Source organism: Nerophis lumbriciformis, linkage group LG34, assembly GCF_033978685.3.
Source record: "Nerophis lumbriciformis linkage group LG34, RoL_Nlum_v2.1, whole genome shotgun sequence".
NCBI lineage: Eukaryota > Metazoa > Chordata > Actinopteri > Syngnathiformes > Syngnathidae > Nerophis > Nerophis lumbriciformis.
In genome coordinates, this window is record NC_084581.2 from 3177501 (window position 1) to 3198301 (window position 20801).

The window sequence follows — 20801 nt, forward strand, 5'->3', positions numbered from 1 at the left end:
GCTAATTAGCTTTTAGCGTAACGTTAGCTAATTTTGCGGTGTGTGTGTGTGTTACGGACAGCAAAGCCCTGTCTGTCTGAGAGAAAGACAAGCATTATTGACCTACAGTTAAGTTAAGTTATTTCACTTGACCTTTTTCTGTGTTGATTGAGCTGTGTTGAATCAGCAAAAAAAGACATTAAATGAAGAGTTTCCTGAAGCTGTCTCTGATAGTTAATACAATAATGTAGCTGCATCATAAAGCCTACATGAACTCCATGGTGTTCAGGGATGAATAGTCTATTGTACTATTTTTTCAGCTAGTTACATTAATCATTAGTAATGTAGCAGTCTAGTTTTGAATGGCAGGGTCCCTGCTATCACATGTTGATAAAAATATAACATTTACATAATAAAAATCAACTACAGGCTTCCCAAATGCTGTAATAAATTAAGCATGATGAGTTGAACATATGTCAGCATGTGGCCCCACTTTTAACTCTTTTTTTCAAACGCTTATTGCAAACGCTTACTTACAGTAAGTCATTAATTTGACTTTGTAAGTCATTATTTTGACTTAGTAAGCCATTATTTTGTCATTATTTTAATTTAGTAAATTCTCAATCTCAATCTGTGCACGTGTAATCCAATTCACATGCATGTGTACTAATGTGTGTGTCTGTACATCAGTGTGATTGTGCGTAATCAGATCCGTGTTCATGTGTTTTAGATCCGTGTACGTGCATTTTTAAGTTGGCTGTCCGTCCCTAATCAGAAAGAACCCTTGAAAGGCTGTGTACTTACACGTGACTTTTGCGACACTTCTGCCATGTACAATTTGAGTGAGCGCATCCAGATTCGTTAGCATGTAATACAACATGTGCGCGCATTTAGAAGTGCATGCGCGTACGTATCTATGATCTCTGAGAAGCAGGAACCCTCTGTTGGCTGTCTTTTTTACATGTGACTTTTGCGTCACTTCTGCCGTGTACATTTTGAGCTTGAGCGAGCACATCCAAACTTGTGAGCGTATTATACAACATGTGCATGTAATACAATCTGCGTGTGCGTATCTGAGCTGTGCCTACATTTAACCAACTACGGAAGACACTGCACAATTTAAACTAATCAGAAACAACGTACATCTGAGGGGCGTGAATGAGAGACGCCAAGACCCGCCTAACGTTGTTTCTGATTGGTTTAAATTGCGTAGTGTCTGCCGTTGTTGATGAAATGTAGGCGCAGTGGATTAATGGCTCGGTCTGGTATTGGTTATTTTGATCAATCAATCAGAGTTACTCAAACTACGGCAAGCTGCGAAAACTAAAGTTTATAATTGTGAAAAAATATTAGTAGTGAACAGGGAATATAAGTGTAAAAAATGTCAAGTGCGGCATGTAGCGTGAGAAAGGGTTAATTTGCGTGACTGTCAGGCTCAAAGCATGAAGCACAAGTGTTTGAGCATGGTACATCGTTGTTGACTTCAACGCAGACTAACATAATCAGTGGTTGCATGCGCCGACTAGTGGAGAGTATAAGGAAAGGCAAGGGAGAATTACAGACAGACAACTGTTTTTACAAGTTCAAATTGCTGAACAGACAGATTGAAATAAACAATTTCAGACCAAGTCATCAATCCACTGTGCCTACATTTAACCAACCACGGAAGACACTACGCAATTTAAACCAATCCAATGTAAGGCGGGTCTTGGCGTCTCGCTTTCACACACCTCAGTTGCACGTTGTTTGTGATTGGTTAAAATTGCGTAGTGTCTTCCGTGGTTGGTTAAATGTAGGCACACCTCAGTTACACACAAACAGATTGTATTACACGCACGCACTTCTGAATGTGCGTACACGTTGTATTATTACACGCTCATGAATCTGGATGCGCTCGCTCAAATCTTACACGGCAGAAGTGTCGTAAAAGACACGTGTAAGTAGACAGCCTATCGAGGGTTCTTTTTTGATTAGGGACAGAGAGACAACACACGTACGTGAATATAAAACACACTTACGCGGATATAAAAATCACATGTATGCGGATCTGAATATACACACTCGGATTTATATACAAACACAAAAATTAGTACACACACACGCACGCAATTTGGATTACATGCGCACAGATCGAGATACACGTTTGCAAATAATTTTGATACAATAAAACGTCCATAATAATAATACCTGGGATTTATATAGCGCTTTTCTAAGTACCCAAAGTCGCTTTACATGTAGAACCATGTAGAACCATGGTGGTGTCTTTCAATTTACGTTGCGGCCGCATCAAAAAGTGATAACTTAAGTTTCGAAACACTGATTTAGATATCAAATAAAACCCCTAATAAAATAATCACTTACTTGTAGGGCCAGTGAAAAGTCAACTCTTCTTCATTTGGACAAATTAACTTTCAGTCATCTTCCTTTGTTTACACATTATTAAACTGTGCATGCAAGTGACGTCGTGGATACATTGAGGCCACATTGGGGCCACATTGGTATCTGTGCGCGTTTGTACTGGAGTCTGAGGAAAATCACACTGGCGGTGTAAACAGTCAGCTAGAAAAAAATCTAATCTCAAAAAAATCTGATTTAGGCTACTTTGACCTACAGTGTAAACATAGTCTATAACTTTAGCTCCTTAACTTCTTCTCTGTGTTTGAGATTGGGATGAGTGCTACAAGTGGTGGAAAAGTGAATTACAATTGAGTACCGCTGCTGCCCAAACTGACCACAGCTGAAAAAAATACATTATTTGGCGGCCATCTTGGGGAAAATTTGTAGTATTTGTTTACAATGACAAATACAGTATCTTATCTTATGTTATATTATCGTTGCGTGTTTATCCTAAAAAGAGTAAATGAAATAATACCAACAACTAAGACTCCTATATAAGCCATGCATCAGTGCAGCACATTTTGATAATAGTGAAAAATAAGGATGTAAATTTTGCAACAACTCACGATTCAACTCAATTACAATTTTTGAGGTGATGATTTAACTCAGAATTGATTTTTGATCCAAACCGTTTCTTGCAATATGTTATTTGGTATATAAATTATAATTTAAAAAAATATTCTCTTGGCTGCTGATATATGACATACATTCAGTGAGTAATGGCAGGTAATGTATAGCTTAAAAATGTGTTGTTTTTGTAAAATCGATTCTTGAACATTTTGAATCGATTAAGAACTGTAATAAATAGAAATCCTGATTCGAATGGTTATACATTTATCTGGCACCACTATTAGTGGACGGTATATGGAGTAAACAAAACTATTCTGGATGCAAAATAAGTGGGCACTACAGTCACGATTTATAACACTACGCTGACATTGTTTTCCTATAAAAGGTTTGAATATCTATATTGATGACCAGTATATCTATATACTGGTCTGCTAGGTAGCCAGCAGTAGCACACTCTATGCTAGCTGAGTGCTGCTATCAATCCTTAATAAAAGAACAGGAGGTCATCATGGCGAATATGACAAAGATTTGACTGATGTACTGTAATCATTATAGATGTGCTCAATATGATATATGTGATTATAGATGTGATCGATAGATGTGAATTAGGGTTGGGCAATATAGATGGTATGGTATATGATATAAATTATATAAATTTGTTCGATGATACAGTTTTTAATACTATTGTCATATGGTGATAATGTATGTTGATGAAACCTTCAAGCTGAGTTCTGCAAATTTGACAGTGACAGGCAAACGGTATCAGGTCCAGTATCAGGTCGATACTACAGTGGTTAGAGCTACATTTTTTATTGTCAAAAAAGTATTTGTCGTTTTTGTTATTGTTGACAGACTCAGGAAGAATTTCAGGGCAAAAACCAAAGGATTTAAATCAGAGCCTCAGCCAATAGTAGGAAATAATTACAATATTTAATTATGGGCCTGCTGCAATACAGGCGCCGATTCACATGCTGCAAGCAGCAGTGAATGGGCGCTTGCAATGCAAGCAGCCCATATTATTATTGCTCATACTTCAAACTTTATTATTATAGTTCCTACCTAGCTACCTAATCAACAGACAGCAATGTGTCATGTTCAATGGAACCCTTTCAAGTATTAAAACATTATACTGTGGTATTCCCCAGGGAAGTTGCTTGGGACCTTTATTATACTCAATATTTGTAAATGATATGTCATGTATTTGAAAGAATGGTTGCTGTGCAATTTACGCAGATGATACAACAATATATGCTTATGCAAATAATTGCACAGACCGGAGCAGTATACTACAAGACGAGGTCATGCGGATTTCTAAATGGGTTACAGAAAATAAGATGAAACTTAATATTTCCAAAACAAAATTGTCATGTCTGTGTAATCATGTTTTGTTTTAGTCATGTTTTGTTTAGTTATTGGACTCTTTAGTTTCTGGCTTTACACTCCCCACAATTATGCTCTGCACATTTCTGACACTTGATTTCATGTCCATTGTTCATGCTGCTCCTTTTAGTCCATGCCAAGTAAGTTTTGTTTATTAATGCTATAGTCTTTTGGTTTCATAGTTTGTTCTCCGCCACTGTGCGCGCTTTTCGTTTGTACTTTTTTGCTATAGTCTTTTGGTTTCATAGTTTGTTCTCCACCACTGTGCGCGCTTTTCGTTTGTACTTTATTTTGATATATTAAATAAATCATGTATTTACATTCCCGTCTCGCCCGAGCCAACTTTCCGTTGCATTCCGGAAAAGCAAACACCCAGGACCAAGTCATGACAGTATGTCACCAGCAGAACAGCTTTTCCGCATAAGTTGGACAGTTTGGACGAGGCTTCTTGGGCGGTCCTGTGCGCGATGGAGGAGGAAACGCGGCGCTACTCCTCCATGGAGTACAGAGACATCATTTGATCCCAGGACGACGCTGCGTCACCTCAGCCACGGAAGCGCCGCCAAAGGCGAGGGACGCCAGGAAGAACTTCCGCGAGCCTGCAGGACACGCCGCTCCCACAAGCCCCTCCCCCTCCGGGCGGAAGCAAGCAGCCCTGATGACGTCAAAGACCAGGATTTTTTTTTTCTGAATTCTTTTTCTTTTGATTCCCCGCCCCCCAAGACTCAAGCCACACCCAAGTCACAAAAAAAAATGTTTTCACCTACAAAATCACAGATACAAAAAAGACGTTTTGGACAATTTAAAGGGGAAGTTTCTGCCCCCCTCCTGTCCTCCCTCCGCCCACCTCTAGAGAGAGTTCCAGACCGCAGGGAGCGCGTCTGGTATCCGCCCCTTGAGGGGGGGGCTAGGGCTGGGAATTGTTCAGGTGGGGTGGCTCAGCATCACCATGCCAAGCCACAGCCTCCAGCACGGCCACCACCACCAGTCTTTCGACCTGCCAAGCCACAGCCTCCAGCACGGCCACCACCACCGGTCTTTCGGCATGCCAAGCCGCAACCCCCAGCTAGGCCACCTCCACCTGCACCAAAGCTAGCACCAGTAGCAGCTTCACGCCAAGCTCCAGTGCTGCCAGTAGCTTCACCACGCCAAGACCCACCACGCCAAGACCCTCCACGCCAAGCTCCAGTGCTGCCAGTAGCTTCACCACGCCAAGACCCACCACGCCAAGCTCCGGTACCAGCTCCACGACGCCAAGTGCCGCCAGTCGCAGCTCCACGACGCCAAGTGCCGCCAGTCGCAGCTCCACGACGCCAAGTGCCGTCAGTCGCAGCTCAACGACGCCAAGTGCCGCCAGTCACAGCTCAACGACGCCAAGTGCCGCCAGTCGCAGCTCAACGACGCCAAGTGCCGCCAGTCGCAGCTCAACGACGCCAAGTGCCGCCAGTTGCAGCTCCACGACGCCAAGACCAAGACCAAGACCCACCATGCCAAGACCAAGACCAAGACCCGCCATGCCAAGACCAAGACCAAGACCCACGCCTAGACCAAGACCAAGACTCACACCAAGACCAAGACTCACACCAAGACCAAGACGCACGCCAAGACCAAGACTCACGCCAAGACCAAGACCAAGACTCACGCCAAGACCAAGATCAAGACCCACGCCAAGACCAAGACCAAGACCAAGACCCGCCGCCTGACGCGCCACACCGAGCTTCGCCGCCTGACGCGCCACGCCGAGCTTCGCCACCTGACGCGCCACGCCGAGCTTCGCCACCTGACTCACTACGCCGAGCTTCCACGCCCGCCACGATGACGACGCGCATGCCTCCTCTTCGGCCACGGATATGGCCGCTACCTGGTCGCCCGCCACGCCAAGTGCGCCCACCTCCCAGTCGGCCACGAATGTGGCCATTCCCGGGTCGCCCACCTCGCCTGCTGCAGCGGCGTTCCACTCGCCGCCGCCACATGACTATGCCTCGGTGGATTCGGGGCCACTTGGTCTGGCGACCCACCGCCATGTCCCCCTTCCGCCCTCCCATGACTCTTGTTAATTTTACTTCTTTTGGACATCTGGGATCTGTCCGTAAGGGGGGGTTCTGTCATGTCTGTGTAATCATGTTTTGTTTTAGTCATGTTTTGTTTAGTTATTGGACTCTTTAGTTTCTGGCTTTACACTCCCCACAATTATGCTCTGCACATTTCTGACACTTGATTTCATGTCCATCGTTCATGCTGCTCCTTTTAGTCCATGCCAAGTAAGTTTTGTTTATTAATATAAATGGGTTGTACTTGTATAGCGCTTTTCTACCTTCAAGGTACTCAAAGCGCTTTGACACTACTTCCACATTTACCCATTCACACACACATTCACACACTGATGGAGGGAGCTGCCATGCAAGGCGCTAACCAGCAGCCATCAGGAGCAAGGGTGAAGTGTCCTGCTCAGGACACAACGGACATGACGAGGTTGGTACTAGGTGGGGATTGAACCAGGGACCCTCGGGTCGCGCACGGCCATTCTTCCACTGCGCCACACCGTCCCTATAGTCTTTTGGTTTCATAGTTTGTTCTCCGCCACTGTGCGCGCTTTTCGTTTGTACATTTTTTGCTATAGTCTTTTGGTTTCATAGTTTGTTCTCCACCACTGTGTGCGCTTTTCGTTTGTACTTTATTTTGATATATTAAATAAATCATGTATTTACATTCCTGTCTCGCCCGAGAAAACTTTCCGTTGCATTCCGGAAAAGCAAACACCCAGGACCAAGTCATGACAAAAATGTCTTGTTATTTGCTCAAAACATGCTCAGAGAAAGGAACGCATATTAAGTGTTTCTTAGAATGGAGCTCATATTGAACAAGTTAAAGAGGCCAGATTGCCGGGAGTTACAATAGATGAAAGACTATCTTGGGCCACTCACATTATTAATAACATAGTCACAAAAATGAGCAGAAGCATTTCAATCATGAGACGAAGTGCCTATTTTTTAACTAACACAACCTACAATCCCTTGTATTGTCAAATCTTGACTACTGCCCAGCAATCTGGTCTAATGCATCTAAACAAGAACTAAATAAAATCCAGCTTACCCAAAACAGAGCTGCGAGACAAGCTCTCCATTGCTCATTTAGGACCGGCATTGAGATAATGCATAATGAATTGTCATGGATGAGAGTTGGTGAAAGACTAGCTTGTAGTTTGATTCTATTTTTTAAGAACATCTATACATATGCTTATCTGTATTCTCAGCTGTTGCTTGCTCGTGACAGTCACAACTATGGTACCAGGCTAGTCTTGAGAGGTGCTCTCACCCTCCTTAAACCCAAAACTGATGTTTTGAAAAAGACTGTTATGTATAGGGCAATCACTTACTGGAATCGAATTCCACAATATCTGGTATCAATCACCAGCAGAGTGGGTTTTAAGAATAGACTGAGAGGAGAAGTATTGCGGAAAGAGATTATTCTAGATTGTACCTAATGTCATGACTGGTTAATTTATCTTCTTTTGACTTATTTTTTGCTTAAATTCATTCTTATTTCTGGTTATCGTTTTTATATTAATATTATCTTGATTTTGTATGTACTCTATGTCATATTTTATTCATTATGTAAACTCCAAGTTATTGTTTTTTTGTTTTTTGATGTTGCTATTTTTGTATTACAACATTTTATTATTGATCATGTTATACTGCATTGTAATCTTTTGTTTTGTGATTGTGTGAGGTTTTTTGCCTGGACCCCGGGAAGAATAGTCTCCACTGTGGTGTAGACTAATTGGGATTCTTAATAAACTAAACTAAATCTCTTACGTCTAATACGAGACGAACCGGCCAACGAACCCCCACATATGTTATACTGTAGCAGATAGCTCCAAACTGCGAGATTACCTCCTCTTGTAGGTCAATCATTCTTTCAGGTAGCTCGGTGCTTAACGTCTCATTTTGTTCACACACTTGTCTACTTTCGCCCTGGCTGAAAAGTTTTTTCGTCCAATGTTTGGTTATGGCTGGATGGCCATCGGAAAGAGGCGAGCGCCATCGGGGTTCCTCCATTAAAGCGGCTGGCGTCCACTCTAATTTACTAGAGCGTGGAAGCCCCGAAAATACGCTTTTCTTTTGGTGAACAACCTGTCCTCACGGCCACATCTTTTATCCCACTGTCATGTGTTTCGGTGAAAATGTTGACACACATGTCCTCTCTCAGAAAATGGAGGTAATGTGTCCTATTTCGTTTCTGTTGGCCCTCAAAGCCAAGAAAGTCAGCTAAATTTCTCATTAACTCCAATGTTAGATGTCGGCTTGAAAAAAAACAAAAAACATAAAAATTCTATTTTCCTACTCGCTCTAAATTGGCCATTTTTCCATTTTTTGGAAATCTGAGAACATGGAACGTTCCTCAAACCCTTGAGACGCTTACGGATTTTATAAAAAGTCGATATCCCAAAGAGTTTGCCCACAATCAGACTGTTCGGCATGAAGTTTTTCAACAAATCCTGCATAAACTGCTGCGTCATTGTGTAATAGTGGCAGGGTCATCTAATTACATGTAGTCCTGTGAAGTCACGTGACAGCCCCTCCCCTCAGGTGTCTCAATTCAGCGGCTGCATGCTTTGCAGTGCGCATTTGTGGGGCATGCACTGACGTCATCGTGGTGCGCGAAGGCTGTCCCAATTAAAAAAACTTCCAAGTGTCCTTCGAATCCGGCCGGCAAATGTGTCCTTTTCTCCCATTAGCAGAAAGGTTGCATCCGTGTACACTTTGCGTCCTGTCATATCCCGAAATTCTTTGCGCGCTTAACTCTGAAAATTATTTTCAACACGAAGACGCCATGCGGAGCGAAAAAAAGCCACCTTAAAATGTAAGTACAGTTTTATTTATTCATTTAAAACAGCTAAAAGCAGACATGTCAAGTGATATACATTTGTGTCAAAATACAAGACCTCGACTGTAATGTTGAGCGACCTCTGTGCTCTGCCCCTCTCTTTACCCCAAGTGAGAGACATGTATTCGGCCATTGTAGACAGCTTCCGTGCCCGGAGCTTATTTCAACGTTTGAAAGTAAAGCCCGACATCTTCTAATTTACTTTTTTAGACCACAATAAGTTCATTTAGTTCTATTAATGGGTGGCCAGAAAATTGAAGTACTATAAACATGTGCATCAATGAACCAATATTGATTATTACTGTTTTTTGTGTACATTTGCATGTTATTTGAAAATGTTCACGTCCATCAACGATTATTGTGATCTTGTGTTTAACTTTTCTGCTTTTTTTACCGTGCAGAATAATCAAGGAGGACTTGGACAACAACAGAGCACAAATAAATGACACAAACACGTTCATACCAGTAAACTAAGTATTTTTATAACCTATATAAATTAATAAACTCATGTACTGAAACTGTAGTTGTTGTGATTCATTTCCTCTGCCTTCATTGTAAATAATTATATGATAATAGTAATATTATACAAACGTACTATTCCAATATTTACTGTTACTGGCTATAATGCAAGCAATGTGACACGATTAGAAAAGGACATCAATCGTGAATCGAATATTAATAAAGTAACTGCTAAATAAGAGATTGTGGTAGGGATAGACCGTGAGGACTCTTTCTGGGACATCTTCTGGATTGTCTGCATGTCCCAATCCAACAAGCATTCACAAGCATAAAAATCTATCATTAACTAATAATTAGGAATAACAGCTTTAGAACGCTTGTCAACACGTGACACATCTCCATGACTACCATCTCCCATGATCAGGGAAATCAGACGCCGGCGGTGCCGTGAGCTCTTAGCCACTTCCTCTGGAATACGGTAAAGGACCAAGAGAACACAAAAAAACTATTGGACATTCTTCTCTTCAATTCGTCATTAGTAAACCTCGGGCGACTGAGCAGCAGATACGTGACGTAAATGTAATGGCGAGACAACTGACGGAACCAGGAAGTGTAGGCTAGACTGTCCCAATTAATATCACTCCAGCCGCTGCTGGAGGACTTTCGCCAGGACCCACACTTTGTCGACCGCATGGGCTGGGTCCTTGGAAGGATGCAATCCCCGAATTAAGACACAGCTTATGTCTGGTGTCTGTACAGGGGCATAACTAAAAGTTCAATGGGAACACAACATAGACAGACAAGAGGGCCACCCCAGTACAAAAATCATGTTTTTTTCAAAATGCGTTGGAGTCGAGCAAGTTTGCAACGCACGTTAACTGTTAGCATACTTGTGAAACCGTTAGCATGCTAGCTTTTTTTCCCCAGCGTGTCTCATATTAGCATGCTAACATTTTATGCTAGCTTTTTTGCTACTTTCTATGTCTACACCAACAAATACTGCATTTTGGTATTTCTTCTTACCCAGTCATGTGCTAGCTTCTTAACATTAGCATGGCAACTTTTCCAGCTAACATTACACTTGTTTCTCTAATTCCGCGGCCATACACTTTAGAGTCATATAACTTGGAATGTGACACTTGCTAACTGCTAGCATGCTAACTTTAGCATGCTAGCACGCTAACATTGAAGTGCTAACTTTTTTTGCAAATTGTACACTTTTTTCTTGAATTCCAAAGCCATACACCTTACAGTCATATAACTTGGTATGTTACACATGCTAATTTTAGCATGCTAATGTTTTGAGCTAGTTTGGCAACCGTTTACCTCAGAGTCATATAACTTGGTACATGACACTTGTTAACTGTTAGCATGCAAACGACAGCATGCTAGCAAGCTAACTTAAGCATGCTAACTTTTTCATCTAATTTTACACTTTTTACTCCTTTTCTGCAGCCATACACCTTACAGTCGTGTTACTTGAAATGTGAGACATATTAACTGCTAGCATGCCATCGTTAGCACACATGCTAAGTGTTAGCATTTTAATTTGCGTATGCTAACATTTTAGGCTAGCTCTGTAGCTCATTTTGTACAGTTGTACCTAAAAGTCACGGATTCGGACACTCGGCACCATCTTCAAAGTACGGCCGCTTCCGATGACCCCGGCCAGAGGTCCAGGGCACAGATAGCAGGCCCATCACAATTTCCAAAGGAAATTTCTAGTTTATATTATTAAACAGTCATCCTGTGTTTCTGTCTAGATTATAATTGTGATTAAAAAAATGTAATGATTCAATGATCTTGAACATTTGAAGTATCAGTATAAGCATATACCACAGTAACCACCCAAAACTAATGTAAAGTATCAAACAACAGAAGAATAAGAGCTTATTACATTTAAACAGAAGTGTAGATAAAACCATGTTACAACAGAAGGTAACCAGCTATTTACAGTCAATTAGCAAGAAGATTAATAATAAGTGTTGAGAAAATAATACAACTGGAAATTACCCAATATGACGTTACCACATACACGTATGTTAGCAGCCAAATTATGAGCCTTTGTAACCTGTTCTGAAATGATTCCTTTATCATTTATATGACACACAATATATTGTGATATAGAGTATATTGTTATCACAGGAGGCTATCGCCCATCTCTAATGTGAATATAGATATTATAGATATGATAGACGTAGATGTGATAGTTGTAAATGCAGATGTGACAGATATGATAGATGTAGATATGATGGATGAGAATATAAATGTGACAGTTATGATGGATGTAGATGTGATGGCTGTGAATGCAGATGTGACAGATATGATAGATGAGAATATAGATGTGATAATTATGATAGCTGTAGATGTAATAGATGTGAATACAGATTAGATAGACACAGTTGTGATAGATTTGACAGGCATGATAGATGTAGAAGTGATAGATGTGAATATAGATGTGATAGATATGATGGCAAAAAAGAAAACTGTGTAAGCGTGTAAAAGAGCAGATAAGCGTGTAAAAGAGCAGACATTGCATGTCAGAACTTGGTGAGCAGATGGTCTGTCCGGCTAATGGCTCCAAGGAATGCATGTCAGCCCTGACACGTAGGACATGCCTTCACAGTCACCTGGCTTTTAAAAGATGTCTGCAAGCGCCACTTGACCCACTTGTCATGGCTGCAAAGGTCAGCATGTGTTGATCACATGACGGAAAAAGATCAAAATGGAGGCAGGGGACTTACGTCTCTTTTGGATGTTGCGAAGCTCCTGCTCTATCCTTAGGCAGATGGACTGCGTGAGCTCTTTGGAGATCCTCTGGAAAGCATCGAAGTCTTCCACGGTGTAGACGTGCGTCTCGGCAGGCGCGTTAGCGATGGCCTCTAGCTCTGATCGTACGGCATCTTTCACACCTACTGCAAAGATCTCCACATCGGCATCCCTCAGCTTTGTGGCCGGCTCCTGGAAGGTGTCGGAAGACTTTCCGTCTGTGATGAGTATGGTGACGCGAGGAACGTTGGCCCGTGCACCTTTAGACAGCTGGAAAATCTTCTCCCTCACGAAAGTCATGGCCTTGCCCGTGTTGGTGGAGCCGCCTCGGTATGGAAAAGACCTCACCGCCTTGACCACGCCGCTCAGGTCGTGGTGGGTGTTCAAGAAAAATTCGGTGTGCGGGTCGCGGCTGTACTGGATCAAGCTGATCTGGACCTTGTTTGGTCCGATGTCAAAGGTGGTCACTAACACCTCCAAAAAGGCTCGAACTTTAGCAAAGTTGGCTAGGCCAATACTATAGGACCCATCCACCAGGAGGACCACGTCCGCTTGGACGTCCACACCAAGAGAACATTCTGGATTGATAGACGAACACAACGACCACATGTGAGAAACACGTGTTTGCACCAACACAGGTTGGAGTAGCAGATGAACAGCTGTTCTACTCACCCACTGACACCTTCACTGGCTGAGTCCTGTGCAGGGCAACCACAGGCTCGCTTGGTGTGAGACCTTTCAGCGCGAACAAGCTGATCTGGTACTCCATGTCAGGCGAGAGGTCTCGGACCACCAATGAGGTCTGGCTAGAGCCCACGTACAGTTCTTGATGCTTACCACCGGCCATCATCGGAATCATCTGCAGCTTGTATCCAGAAACATCGCCAATGGAGGCGCTCCAGCTCACCCTCATGGTCTTTGAGGCCACCTCCAGGACCTGAAGGTTGGCGGCGGGCTCGACGACTGCAAGGAACCACAAAATACATGTTGTGAAGACACCAAGAGCTTGCATGTGAAATATCTGAACAAGCTCTCACCTTCTTCTCCACTGGCCAGAGAGCTGAGCTGGTCTTCAACGCCCGCACACACCTGACTGACGACCTCCCTCTGAATATTTTGAATCCTGTCCAAGGTGGCCACTTTAAAGACATGACCTCTGGAAGGAGAGGAGGCCAGCGCCTTCATCGTCTCGTCATCGCCCTGCTGGATTCCTACAACGTGTAGAAGAACGCAGTGAGAGTTTGAATGTGTTCTTCTTGTCTGCTTTCTATCACACACAAGTCATAAGTGTTGCAACTCTTCTAATCCTTCCACACCAAACTCCTCCAAACAACATAGCTGGAAGCATACAATGATGTCAACCTGCGTTGTGTGTGTGACTGTGTTTGTGTTGTATTTGTGCGTGTGTGAGTGTGTCAACGTGGTGCAAGTGGAGCCCCCTTCAGGTTGTTCTCCAACAGTGCTCTTTGATCTCTTCCAGCTGAAGAAGAGCTGATTGTTTATGCAGCTCCTCTCGGCGCTATGACAACAGAACACTTATGTTTCTGCGGCTACCTTGTGGAAAGGCTGACGGCGCTCGCATTCTTGCTTTCACTTGTTAACCGTGAAGGAATCTAAGCAGGATTGCGCCATCAGAAGCAGTTGTTGTTAGGGAGCAGCAGAGAAAAAAAGACAGAAGTACCGACAACAAAGATCTCCACGCCCGCGCTCCTCAGTCGCCTGGCAGAGCGTTGCACGGAATCCTCCCACATGCCGTCTGTGAGGATCAGCAGGACTTTAGGAAATGCCGTTCTGGCGCCCGCCGCCTCCGTGAAGGTGTTTGTCAACAGGTAGTCCAGAGCGTCACCTACAGCAGTCAAAAAAAACAAAAAACACATTAACTTTTTCAATGGCAGCAGCAAGTCAATATAGACATGGGAGCTTTGGCTTCCTGACAGCCGGCAATCAAACCCACGTCTTCTGCCATCTATTGTGGCATTACACCAGGGATCATAAATGTTGATTTTGTGTGCCACATACTAAACACATATTAATAACACAGCTCTATATAAACAATATTCCTATGTTATATATAATATATTCTTTACAATATACTATGTTACATTACTCTATTATTTTCCCATTTATGATCAAATTAAGGTACTTCCAAAGGAGTATAGCTTCTGTCTGCAACACACAACGTAATTTGTATAAACTAAGCTCCCATCTCAGCTGTTATAGCTGACAAAGCTAATCAGAGTAATTCTAGTAATATTATTGTAGCTTTACAATATGAATAGGGTTAATTAAAAATGTCTTAATATTCATTGATCAGTATGTTTATTATTGTAATTTTTTGTAATGAATGGCACTGACAGGGTCCTAACACCTCACTGATATACCTAATAAAATTACAATTCACATAGAAGATGAAGATGGCCACCTGTCCTGGTGTTGTCTCTGTCGTACACCAGCGAGCCGATGGCATGCATCAGCAAAGGTCGGCTCAGGTGCCGGTCCAGTCTGAACCCGGTGGGCGTGTCCCTGTTGTACTGGACCACTCCCACACGTGTTTTATCTTCGCCGATCTGAAAAGCGCTTGCCACGGCCGCCATGAAAGTGCGTACATGTTTGAAGTAGGTCCGACCCACATCCACCAGGAAGACCACATCTGCCACTGCGCTTACAGAGCATTCTGGAAAGATTGATGAGGAATCAGTCATCACTTATTGTCTAGTCTTCTAGCTTTGACTGGATTGTTTCCACTTGGACTGAATATGTTAAAGGTCCAGGAATGCCAGACATTCCTGAATTTTCCACTAGGAAAACTTTCTAGTGATGCGTCTGATGAAAAGAACCATCTGTGACGCCTTCCACTTCTCTCAGCACTTTACAATGACCCCCCACTCTCACACACTTAGCTTTGACTGTTTCATTTATAGGCCCCACCTTCTATGACATCATCAAATAATTCAAGTAGTTGTCATGTGATATGAGAAGAAAGCTGTGTCTCAAGCTGTGTGAAAGTGTCTCAAAAGGAATAATTCTACCAGTACACTTCAGTAAGTATACTGTACACTGTGTACAGTAAGTACAAAAGTGTAACACACGAAGGGCCTGATCTACTAAAATTTTGTCTGCATTAAAACACATGCAAACTTGATAATACATGCAAATCTGATCTCTTAAGCTTGTGCCCAAAGGACTGCGTCTCTTAAGTGAGTAAAATAAGCAGCTCAATCCATTTAGCGTGTCTGTCGTCATGAATGTGCAGAATAAATGCTGATCATCAGAACAGCCACAATACTAGGAGGAGAAAACACAAACAGAAATATTTAACACTAGCAGTGTGATTTATCATGACTGAAACTGTACTGCGGGAGCTGTTTTCTGTCTGTATTTAGTACGTAAAAAAAGGAGGTGTAAAAGGAGAAAGTTTAAGTAGACAAGTGTGAATAATAAGTCTAAGTATGTAAGTTTATAAGTGTAAGTATATAAGTGTAAGAATGTAAGTATGTAAATGTAGTGTGTAAGTATATAAGTGTAAGTACATAAGTGTAAGTATGTAAGTACATAAGTGTGAGTACGTAAGTGTAAGTATATCAAGTATAAGTATGTATGTATGTAAGTAAATAAATGTAAGTCTGTAAGTGAAAGTACATACAAACACTCAAAAAAAACTTACTGAGGGAGGTGGAGTCTAAGTATGCAAGTACATAAGTGTAAGTGTGTAAGTATGTAGGTACATTAGTAAAAAGTATTTAGGTGTAAGTATGTTTGTATGTATGTAAGTGTAAGTATGTAAGTGTAAGTATATACAAACACCCATGAAAAAGACTTACTGAGGGAGGTGGAGTCTGGTCTTCTTGAAGGTCCTTGCGAAACGTTGCCTGACTTGACTGCAGAGCAAATTATTTGCAAGTTGAGGCAAAAGAATAAACAACGTTAGCTAATTGTTCTTATGCTAACAAGCCGTCAACATGTCACACACATAACATGCACGCCCCTCAGTGCACATGCACGGCTGATTCAGGCACTCACTCGTGATCTGACCATAGACAGGAAGACTCTCCTGTGTTCCTGCGTACGCTGATAGGCTAACAGAGTAGTCCACATCTGGACGCAGGTCAGAGATAGAGGTGCTGCTGGCAGACGGGGCCAAAACCAATTCTCGTGTTATTTCTCCTGCAGCGAAGAAGAAGAGAACCAGCGTCAAATATCATCTTATCCCTTTCATACTTGTCTGACACCTTCAGGGCTCAAGAGCTGAAAATGTCTTCTCAAGGACGTATTTACAATGCTGCCAAATGTGGAGCATCCAACTCATTTTGTTAGCATTGTATATTTTGAGGAGCTCCTGGTGGAGGTAACAGCAATTTAAGACATCAGTGACACACATGTTGTACTGTTGTAACACTTGTAAACACTTAAACATTTTATTGTTTTCATGTTTCCACGTTTAGCCTGAGGACCAAAAGAAAAAATATTTACTTGTTGAATTCGAAAGAGTTTTCCTTGGCAGCGTGTGATCATTTGCAACAACAAAGTCTTCTAATTGCAGGGCGTGTCGCTCGTGTCGAACATGCTCGCGCTCGCTCACCTGTGTCAGATGTCACGTGTATCCTGTAGCCTTGAATGTCAGAGCGCGACCGCCTCCAAGACATCTGCACCGTCCTCCCATCCAAAATGTGAAAGGTCAAATCTGAAGGCGGTGCCACTGTGGACAAATAAGGTTAAAAAAAGGTGAACTAAAAGTTAGAAAAAAGGTTTAAAAAGAGTGAAAACAAGCTGAATTAAATGTGAAAAATGTGAAATAAAAAGGTGAAAAAGTAGGTTTAAAAAAGGTGAAAATAAGCTGAGATAAAAGGTGAAAAATGTATAAAACAGGGTGAAAAAAATATATAAAAAAGTGATAATAAGATTAAATAAAATTTGAAAAATGAAAAGAAACAGGTAAAAAGGTGGTTTTAAAAAGGTTACATAAAAGGCTTTTTGTAAGATTTTTTTTAAAGATGAACAGTGAAATAAAAAAATTTGAAACACAAGTTGAGAAACATATAGAAGTGTTGAAAGCTTCGAATAGAGATATGTTATATATTTTGTGTTGCTGGATTAGTTTGAAGACACCAAAACAACTTCCAACACTTAAAGGGGAACTGCACTTTTTTGGAATTTTGCCTATCATTCACAATCATTATGTAAGACAAGAACACATACGTTTTTCTTTTTTTTAATGCATTCTAAATATTAAATAAATGTAATCAAAAGTCACCTTACAATGGAGCCTTTGGGAATCGCTCCATTCTGCCTATAAACCTCTTAAAAACATTCAAACACCTCCATTAAAGTTGTATATACATGATGTAAGTATATATGTAATGTAAGGAGAACATTTTATCATAACATTTCAAATGTATGTATTTTGATCATTTTAAGCATACGCGGCGCATTAATTTCAAAAACGCATCACAACGCTCGCTTTTTTTCCCCACTACAAAACTGATTATTACTCACTGCAGACTTAATGAGAGCCAACAAACATAATAAAACACCACTTACTGTACAAGGTCTGCTGTTAGATGAAGAATGGACTCATAATCCTCGTGAAGAAAAGGGGGTGGAACCAAGCGTCTTTTTGTGTCGTTCTCGCCGGTGCCAGGTCTAAATTGGCTGTCAAATTGGACCAACATGTCAAATTACATCCTTGCCCTTCTACTATTAAGGTGAGCGGTACGATTTATGATCTACATTAAACCTATACAAGCAAGGTGATGTAAACATAGGCACACTTGCTAGTGTTCACGGCGCTGCTAGAAATAGTTTGTCTGCGTTAGCGCTTATAATAACAATATCAATAATACTTGGTTAACATTCAAGTAACAAAATGTAAATGGAGTATTGTTGACGCTTTTTGGATGTTTTCTATTGGGTTTTATGGGAGGAATAGACGACCTCCTGTTGGTTCCGTTGTAAGCTGACTTTTATTTACGAGTTATAATGCTGAAAAAAAAAACCACATCCGTTGTCGTGTCTTAATAATGATTGTGAACGATAGGCAAAATTCCAAAAACGTTGTCGTGTATTAATAATGATTGTGAACGATAGGCAAAATTCCAAAAAAAAAGTGCAGTTTCCCTTTAAACACATTCCATTACGGAAACAGGCAGAACATTATGGAAGCAAAGAAAGGCCAAAATCTATGATATAATAATTTCAATGTAAATAAACATAATAGTATTGATCTATTTATGGGTTTTATTTGACAGGGACGGTGAACGTTAATTAACACCACAATTGGCTAAAGTAAATTTTAAGTAAAAAAAAAAAAAATTGCAATCATTTGGAAATAAAAGTATTGATTTTTGGTTGTATTGATAAAGGGAATATTAAAGTATTGATTGATTCATAGTTGTTGGCTTTTCTTTGCTCACACATGAAAATAAAACATGTTTTCATGTCAGACAAAAAACACAAAAGTGTTAAAAAGTACAACATGGATCCCAGCATCAATCCAACTGTTGGGAGTTGAATTGTGACTGACACTGGAGCAGGAGCAGGATCAAGTTCTGGTTCTATGTGATGTGACCACTCTCATGCACGTGTACATGATAAGTTGTTGGCAACAACTTGTGGACAAAAAGTGTCATGTACACAAAGACTGTGTTCTTCACCAATATTTCAAGGTAATATTGATCAGGTTGGGGTGGAAAAGCACATTGCCTGGGGGCTAGTTAGCTAGCTAAATGGCGTCTTCGAACTTTCTAATATGTTCTAGTAAATCACAGCTGTATCATATCAACAATTAATAAATACTTTAACAATAGCAGCTCAACGTTACAAAGAGCAGAAAGTTCACATGAACAAGCTAGCATTAGCTACATGCTAGTACACATGGTATAAGAATGGTAGCTTTTGGTGCTAAAAAAAAAAAGCTTAAATAAGAACAATAGTAAGATTCGAGAAGAAAATGTTCAATTGAGTCTTTAGCTGGAACATTTTTTTCTTCTTCCCCGAAGCTTCTAGAAGCTTGAGTTTCCACCGCCAACCTCCTTGGTGAAGAATATGACCGTGAAATATTGCCTTCAAGTCCAGACGACATCCGGACTTGACATGGCGGCAAAAATGGACGAACACCAACCTGCAAAGATGCTTCTTGTGCCTCCAAAACATTATTAAAGTGTCCAGAAGACCTGCTTTCATCCAGATGACTTCAACAAATGTTGACTTTTAACACCTCAAGGAAACTAAGTCAGCTCTGAACAGTAAAAAAAATGTTGTTGTTTTTTTTACTGTAGTGTTACTTTTGGGAAAAGTCCAATTATTTTCTTCATCGTCTTTTTTCTTGACAGGCTGACTTTGAGCACCAGCACCTCCTACCGGCCACCTGTATTACTACAGGACGCCTGCTGTCGCTTTCAAAGGGAAGTTTTTCATGTCAAATAATACATCAACAAATGTGACAAATATTATAATAATATCTTACCAAATTAAATAGATATAACTGTAAAATCAAAACAATAATACAATAACAGGAAACATATAATAATTTAACAGCAGTAAATGTACAATAATACAACAGAAAACATTTACTGTCTTAACTATCACATTACAACAATAGCAAATGACAAGATATAAATACATGTATTCAATACCATGCATGCTTATCTTTAAAAAAAAAATGAAACACACAAACACACAATTGTGGCTTTGTCCTGAGTTAAATTGACATGGATAATAAGAAGAGGCACCAGGAAAGGCAGAGGTGAAAGGTCACATGTACTGAGCGAGAGGTGTTGGTCTTACCCTCGTCTTGACCCAGACAAGAGGACAGCAGCAGCGCCAGGAGGACCGAGACCACCGCACACACTTTCATTTTCAACTCCTGTGGATCACCAACGCATGGAGATACCTGCCAGGACCACATCAGACACTAAGATGATGATAATCAAAACATGTAAACATTGATCAACTTGATCGATAAATAGTAACAATGATAAACTTCCACAAAGAATGTAAACAACGATAAAGACAATGTAAACATTGAAAAATATGATCAATAAATGTAAAATAAAAAAATATAAATCATAAACCAATGTGTCACACTGACCTGAAGCCAAAAGTTTCCGAGAGCTAGCAGGCAACGTGGACTTTTCCTCCAAGTGAACCGAGTCTCCTCTCAGCGCGCTACTTAACGCAGGGTGGGGGGTGGGGGGGGCGGGGTGCGCCCACCACACACCGAACCGAACCAGAACTCACTTGGAAACTTTGAGATGGTTTTAGTGCATTCCAATGAGCTGATGAGGCGGGAAAATGTGACAAAGAAGAAATAAGTATGCTCATAGAAAAGTATAAGTGGCAGCCTTTATTATTATTAATAATAT

The 20801-nt window shown here is 41.2% G+C and overlaps 1 protein-coding gene across 2 annotated transcripts in view; it reads right to left on the reverse strand.

The window, feature by feature from the left end:
* The window catches only part of col12a1b (collagen, type XII, alpha 1b), a 112415-nt gene extending 91848 nt beyond the window's left edge, over positions 1 to 20567 (reverse strand). Inside the window, exons 1-10 of one of the 2 annotated variants that reach the window (XM_061929777.1) lie at positions 20528 to 20567; positions 20224 to 20329; positions 17021 to 17137; positions 16462 to 16605; positions 16263 to 16319; positions 14864 to 15115; positions 14123 to 14287; positions 13479 to 13652; positions 13114 to 13404; positions 12417 to 13019 (exon numbers count right to left, since the gene is read on the reverse strand). In XM_061929777.1, the coding sequence (XP_061785761.1) occupies positions 12417 to 13019; positions 13114 to 13404; positions 13479 to 13652; positions 14123 to 14287; positions 14864 to 15115; positions 16263 to 16319; positions 16462 to 16605; positions 17021 to 17137; positions 20224 to 20293 (1873 nt within the window). In that variant the 5' untranslated portion in view covers positions 20294 to 20329; positions 20528 to 20567. The remainder of the gene's footprint in view (positions 1 to 12416; positions 13020 to 13113; positions 13405 to 13478; positions 13653 to 14122; positions 14288 to 14863; positions 15116 to 16262; positions 16320 to 16461; positions 16606 to 17020; positions 17138 to 20223; positions 20330 to 20527) is intronic. The other variant, XM_061929778.1, reaches the window with a different exon arrangement.
* Positions 20568 to 20801: the final 234 nt, after the last annotated feature.